The sequence below is a fragment of the Nanorana parkeri genome, unplaced genomic scaffold (assembly GCF_000935625.1).
Source record: "Nanorana parkeri isolate BGI_ZX_2015 unplaced genomic scaffold, ASM93562v1 scaffold864, whole genome shotgun sequence".
Taxonomy (NCBI): domain Eukaryota; kingdom Metazoa; phylum Chordata; class Amphibia; order Anura; family Dicroglossidae; genus Nanorana; species Nanorana parkeri.
The window spans coordinates 335,196-342,430 of record NW_017307132.1 but is presented as its reverse complement, the minus strand read 5'-3'; the positions used below and the strand labels follow the sequence as shown (position 1 = coordinate 342,430).

Genomic DNA, 7,235 nt, shown 5'->3' with positions numbered 1-7,235 from the left:
CTGTCTCCTCCAAGAAATTGTAGGCCTTACCAAGAAAAACCTGCAGACTGTACAGAGATCACCCAAAGTAAATTCTGGCATGTAAAAAAAAAGAAAATGAAACATTATGCTTGCCAGAACAGGTTGAATTTTTTTTTGTTTAATGCAATAATGTGAAGAGCATTGTTAATGAACCGTTATTCCTTTAACTCTTTGTATAATGCAAGCTCTTTTTCCACACTGAGACGAAATAGGTCAGTTGAGTGTGTAAAGTCAGGGTTCTTGGTTCCATCAAGCAGCTTGTTGACGGCTAATAAAGTCTCAGTCTCCATTTCCCTTTGCATCGTCTGTAGTGCTTGTAGAGCCTCCTGTACACATAAAAGCGGTCTATATGAGAACATAACCATGAGCGGGATTTTTAACAGCATGCAGCATAACACACATTACACATTCTAATCTTTTCCACCCGTCTGTTTTTTTTAAAAATTTAACATTTCTGAGCTTGTTACATCTTTCATATTCTCACAAATTCAGTACCAGACCAGGTACCTGAAGCCATTTCACCCAAATCTTTTGGTTTTTGTTTAGAGCGCCCCTATGCTGAAAAAGTCGACTGTTCTAATATGAAATTTAAATTGACTGCGGATATCCATTCCACCACTTTTAATGGATGTGGTGAAATTCACTTTTGTGCAATCAATTTTCAAGCAAGAAACAATGTTTTACTTAAAGTGACATTAAACCCTCAGATTTTTTAACATAAAACAATACTGTAATGTGTGCCTTACTGTAATCCATGGTTGTTTCCCTTCTCTTTGCTGCTCTTCCTTTTAACCAGTTGACATCCGCGGTGTTAAACCCCCTTCCCTTCCAGGCCATTTTTCAGTATTCAGCGCTGCGGTACTTTAACTGACATTTATTCCGTCATGCAGCGCTGTACTGAAATGAATTTTATACCCTATTTTAGGGTGTGCCGCGAACGAGCACATATAGGCGATCGGCGTGCTATGGACCCGCTGATCGCCTATATGTGAAACACCCGGTAACGGGTGTGTGCATTTATCGGGTCTTTTCTGCCCGTGCGTGCCCGCCATTGAGCGCGCGAGCAGAAAAAAATTGCCGTCTGGAGACGGCAACCCGCAGATGCAGCAGTGCCGTCCGTCCGTTGTTTTACTACGGGCGGACGGCAAGAGGTTAAATCTGTATCTCTTCTCATGCTGGGGGAGAACTTCCCTTTGCAGCTGAGTGCCTCTTCCTGTAGTGCTGGCTCAGGTTGTGAACCTACACACAGACACCATGTATCCATTTCAGAGACAAGGCAGTCTGCTGCAAAACAGAAGTTCTGCCCAGAGATACAGATTTTAAAGGAAGAGCAGCAAAGAGAAGGGAAACTACCATGGATTACAGTAAGGCACACATTACAGTATTGTAATTGTTTTATGTTACAAATCTGAGGGTTTAATGTCACTTTAAGTTGACCATACCCTAGTAGATTTTAAAATGAACTTTCATTCCAAAGATCTTTCTTTACCATCTGATAATGCCATCGGACACTTGCTGAATTTCGGTCGAAATTTCGTTTGATTTTAATGTTCAATTTTGGAGTAAATGAACAAAACCACACTCGATGTTTTGTTGGTTCAAGAAAAAATTTCCATCCTGTTTTTTCCCTTCATGTAAAATCTCTAAAGATACTATTAGTCTAAAGGTTTTTTTTTGCATTTCACACAGGTAAATTATAAAGTACAAATTGTAGTTGAGGCATCCAGATCATCTGTAAGATTAGATCTGCAAGCTCACGGAGTACTCCTAAACTTTTGGCATCCTCCTATCTATCTTTACAGGCCAAGTTGTCTGGTTTCTTGGACCTCATACCTTTTATATTGGTGTTAATGATGTATGTTTAAGCTTTTCACTCAAGTATTGTTGACTATTACATGTTATCTCTCTCTTGTTATTTGCCATTTCCTTTTTCATGTTATTGTGTTTTTGTATTTCCAAAAACTTTTAATAAACTTAGATTGGACCAAGAGTAGATCTGCACGCTATAAACAAAGGAAGTTGGCAGCATTAATTATACCATGCCCCAAAATGTACCAATAAGTGGATCTTTAATGCAGTATATCTCGTAGGATTTCTAGAAATGATCACTCCTAAATATTTAAAAGAGGAAGCCATCTCAATAAATGTGGCAGAGCTGGGTAAAGGAGATTTCATGATATTCCAATTCATCAGTGCGTAACAGTTAAAATTTAAGCTGGCAATACACGGATTGAATTTAGTCCGTTTCCTACTGAAACAAATTAAATTAATTCTGTGGGTGGTCCTACAAGGACCACCTAAGTTGAAAAAAGTTAACTTTTATAGGAGCCAAACAGAAAAGTGTCAGCCAAACAGTGACTACAGCCAATCAGGAGTATTCTGAATACATGTCCGTTACCTCCATGTCCCTCACAAAAAAAGAAAATGTCTTCTAGTAACACCTGATGCAAAATTATTCCAACTAATGGTTTCTTATTAATCCATAAAACTGCAACAGCTGGTGTATCAAAAAGTGGAATTCTTCCATAGCAACAATTCTTAAAGCAGACTTTTACCCCTTTGACTAAAAATCACATCAGCATACACCTCTGCATGCTGATATGAAATCATCTTACATCCATTAGCTAAACAAATATATTTCCCCAGTCATCTTCCAGGACAGCATTTGAAATGTGGAGGAACCTCCCCACAAACAGGAAACACGCCACCACCAATTACTTTAAAAGGCTCCCTTCACAGGATGCTTCTCAATTTGTGTTTGTGTTTCCTCTGTCCGGAGAAGATGCGTCACCGCAAGGAAGGTTATGGGGGGGATACCTTGGTCACTTGCTGCCCTGGATTCCTACCTCCTTGTCCTCTGGCCTCCAGCAGTCCTCCTTGATGCCGGTAGGAGGTGTGCTGGTCTCCCCTATCCCTTTCCGTGCCTGGGGAAGGCCTTGACCGGATTGTTGGCTGGCTTGTGCCGCTCTGAGAGCCCTGGGATGCTGTCCGCGGCTGACCAGAAGGCGGTATACAATACTTCCGGGAGGGAAAACATAATTTCTGTGCGTTCCAGGCCTTTCAGTGCAGGGAAAGGGGAGGGCCCTGACTGGTACTTTCTCACTGTTCCTCCAGGCAGTGGCTGCGAGAACGCTGAACTGAAAGCACACGTTGCAGCATGGATTCCACACAAGCAGCGCAGCCCCTGGTGGATGCAGGCACCTCAGTAACCAGCCCAGCTAAGGTGAGGGAGCTTCTTTTCTTATAGCTCTACTCCCGCACGCTCCAACTTCCTGCTCTTTAACTGGGGCCCCTTGGTGGTGGGCTTGTAGGTGTAAGTGTGGCACTAGGGTTATCAGTCCTCCTCCCGGGCTAATTTAGATCTTGATCCTCTCTACTGCAGGCCAAGACCCCCGATAAGTCCAAGAGTGTTCCTCTGAAAAAGTGTGCTGTTTGTGGTACTAAGCTTAACCCTGCCCACACCAAGCCTCTTTGCCAAGCATGTATTGGTGGGATTCTGAAGGATGAGTCAGTCTCTGCGTGCAGCAGCCTCTTGTCTTCAGTCAAAGAGAAGCTAGTATCCAGCTCCCACTCATTCAGATCACTTTTGGATCATTTTATTTTCCCTTCTAGCCTGCCTTTGTCGGCAACTACAAATCTTCTGAACCTGAGGATCTGGCCGCTTTGGATTTCTCTCGGGTAGATTCATTCTCTGAATGTAATGGTGAAAGGGAGGATTCTTCCGGAAGCTCTACGTTTTAGGTTCACACCTAAAAGGGCACCTGTAACATCTTGGCAGGCTTTCTATGCCGGCATCAGGTCCTCCAAGAGGAATGGAGTTTGAATCCAGAGGTCTTTTCTCTTCTCGTTGAGAAGTCGTGAGAACCGGAGGTAGATTTGTTTCCCAAAAGAAGACAAAGGTGGGTCTGTTCTTTTATCTGAATCAAGTGTACTCGATTTGGACGTTCTAATGAATCCATGGCCTTTTCTGCTTTTGTTATGCCTTCGCTCCTGTTCATCTTCTTCCCAGAGTGCTTCAGAAATTCCTTCAGGAGAAAACAGACCTGATTCTCATAGCCCAAAAGAGCCGGGTTTTCGCTTCTTTTGTCCTGGTCCAGTCAGCCCCCCTGGACTCTCACTGACAGACCAGACTTGATTTTGCTGGGTCCGGTCCTTCATCCACATGTGCGGATGTTCGGACTGACTGCATTGTTTCTGAAGAGAAGATCTTCAGGTCTAAGGGTCTCTTTTCTAGAGTTGTTAATACTCTCCTAGGCAGTCATAAGGCAGTTACTAGAAGTATTTATGCCAAAGTGCGGAAAACTTTCAATTCTTGGCTTAAGAGAAAGGCCAGATTTGCCTGTGGTTCTAGATTTTTTGCAAGACGGCAGATAAAGGGCTGGCCTTGAGCTCCCTCAAGGGTTAAGTAGCAGCTCTTAGTGTTTATTTGCAGGTTCCCGTGGCAGGAGACCCCCTCGTTTCCAGATTCTTTAAGGCCCTGGCAAGGTTGAGGACAGTTCCAGTTTGATCTTGTCCCAAATGAAATTTATTTATAGTGTTGCAGGGTCTTATTAGATCCCCTTTTGAACCTTTGTTGGAATCCTCCTTAAGGTTTCTGACTCTCAAAATCGCCTTGCTGGTAAGCTGTCACTTCTGCCCATAGGATCAGCAAGTTGCAGGTCCTTTCTATCAAAGAGCCTTTTCTTTCAGTTTTTCCTTTTTCTGGACCGGAAATGTTTTGCAAGCTGTGGTCCCTCCTTAGGGGGTAAGTTCTTGTTTATCATCTCCCATGCTGTCCTGAAAGACGACTGGCAAAATACCAGAGTTAGACTTACCGGTAACTCTATTTGCAGTAGTCTTCCAGGGCAGCAGGGTTCCCGACCTTTTGAAGTCTATTAGGGGTGTTTTGGGGGTTTTTGTTTCTTTTTCTCTTCTGCTTTTTTGCAGATTTCCATCCTTTGGTTCTCGTAAATACTGAGTAGAATCCTGTGAGGGCAGTCTTTTAAAATAATTGGTGGTGGCATGTTTCCTCTTTGTGGGGAGGTACCTCCACATCTCACATGCTGTCCTGGAAGACTACTGGAAATAGAGTTACCGGTAAGTCTAACTCCGTTTTTTTATTTTACTTAAAATTTCTTTTTTTTCCACTTTCTGGTAGACTTTGGCACAAATAATGTAATCGTGCCTTGCATCCTGGGAAGGTTACATCAGCAGAGCATTGCTGGGAAATCTCATCTGTAATCTCATGAGGTCTCAAGGAAAGGCAGAGTTCCAGGAAGTAAAGGGAGATCTCGTAACCTGCCCTTGGTTAAAATGGCCACTGTGAGATGAATGGGAAGGAAAATAAAAAATATGGTATGCATAAAATATAAAGCCAGCAATTATCTAGAACAGTGGTTCTCAACCTTCCTAGGGCCGGGACCCCTTGGTAACATTTGCCAAGTTGTGGTGAATGGTAAATGTTAGGGATGATGCGGCTGCTGCAGCAACATCTGACGGCGTGGCAGGAGAACTGACACTGCTGCGCTAGGAGAGGGCTGAGGAGGACTCTCACCTAGCACAGCAGAAATCACACAGTGACCCACAGGTTGAGAACCACTGTTCTACTTGCTTTTTGAAGCTGAAATACCCTTCCTAGAACAACAACAGCAGACTCCTGACATGACCTGCGTAGAGAGTAGAAAGCACAATCTTTTTGGTAGCTGCTCTGTGGATATAACCGCGTTATGTACGTCGTCAGAATATACATTTTAAAAAAAAACACCATAGGAATGCATAGCTAGATTCCTATTTGCTATTACACTTTGCAATAGCCAATAGCAAACTAGCTATTGCACCTGCCCTCTGCTGCTGTCAATCACTAGAAGGGTACCTGATGGAGAACTACAGGTCCCCCTCTGCTGATTGTCAGCCTGCGGCTCCGATGTCAGAAACAAAAAGACAATCGCAGGGAGAGGTTTACTCTGCTCGATCGAGCAGAGTAAACCTTTCCGGGAGAAAGTGTTTCTCTCCTGGGCGGCCGGGAGCCGCTGGGCGACCCCTGGCAAATCGTCATTTGACCCCTAATGGGGTGGCGACCCACAGGTTGAGAACCGCTGATCTAGAAGCATCAGCATCTGTTTGTAGATTGTCATTACTAAACATTTCTAAAGGAGCCTTTGTTGTTATTTTGAAAATATGGGTAAAGTTCAACTTTAACCCTGCAGGGTAACGTAGCATAAGACACTTTCAGCTGCAATTGCTTTTTAGTTTCCTGAAACGTATCCCTTTTTCTTTGTAGCTCTACAGAAAAATCTGGATAGAGTGATATCTCTACAGCCTTTATTGTAATCTTAAGTCACCATGCTCTCTGGAAGATAAGAATTTATCCTGGGCAGGATTGATCTTGGCTTTCCCCCAGGTAGAGGGGGCTGGTCAGAATATGATGACCCTTCTCTACTGCAAACACAGAGGAATACAGTATGCATCTTTCCCAAACACAGAGAAAAGCCATCTCTCAATGTATATTATATAATCCCCTTCCACCAAAACTAATTCAATTCTAATGTTGTTGCAGCATAGTCGGTTTTAAATATCATCCAATATCATCAACTTTATCAGTATAAGGCTTTGCCTTTTGCTTAATAAGATGATGCAGATCTTGTTTTAAAGAATTATCTACATCCTCCATGTCTCTTATTTTTACTTCCAGAACCAAGATTCTATCCTGGATTTTTTTTTTTTTAATTATGTCTAATAAAAGTAATTTTTTTCTCCAACTGCATCCATCTGAGTTTTTGTCGATGAGTCACATTCTTGCACTGCAATTAAAACATCTCTCACTGTAGGCTCTTTTTCACCTTGCAATTGTTCATCACTCATTGAATCACTCGCCTCCTCAGGAATCAATTTTGGTGTATCAAAATCATCCCAGTCTGTCAAATGTAAGGCGAAATAGAGTACAGAGTGAGCAGTAACATTATCTGAATTATGTGCTGTGTGCAAACCATTTCAGCCTAGCCTCCACCTCTTTGTCCTCCTCTTTTGTGGCGCCATCCTATAATAATCTTACTGGTGTATGCACCTCCTCCCTTAGCTGGGATCTCTGTTGGCAACCAAAAGATAGGGTACTAAACTGGGCTCTGGTGCCAGTAGTGCTCATGTGCAGAGTACTGGGCTTTCCTGGTATCAGTGTATGTCTTTTAACATTTGCAGTCTACCCTATCATGTTTATTGGTTGATTTTTTTTTTTTTTT

General features: G+C 42.8%; 1 protein-coding gene across 1 annotated transcript in view; it reads right to left on the bottom strand.

The window, feature by feature from the left end:
• Positions 1-121: 121 nt before the first annotated feature.
• The window catches only part of SCRN2 (secernin 2), a 22,582-nt gene continuing 15,468 nt past the window's right edge, over positions 122-7,235 (bottom strand). Inside the window, exon 8 of the mRNA XM_018565587.1 lies at positions 122-347. Within this exon, the coding sequence (XP_018421089.1) occupies positions 177-347 (171 nt within the window). The 3' untranslated portion in view covers positions 122-176. The remainder of the gene's footprint in view (positions 348-7,235) is intronic.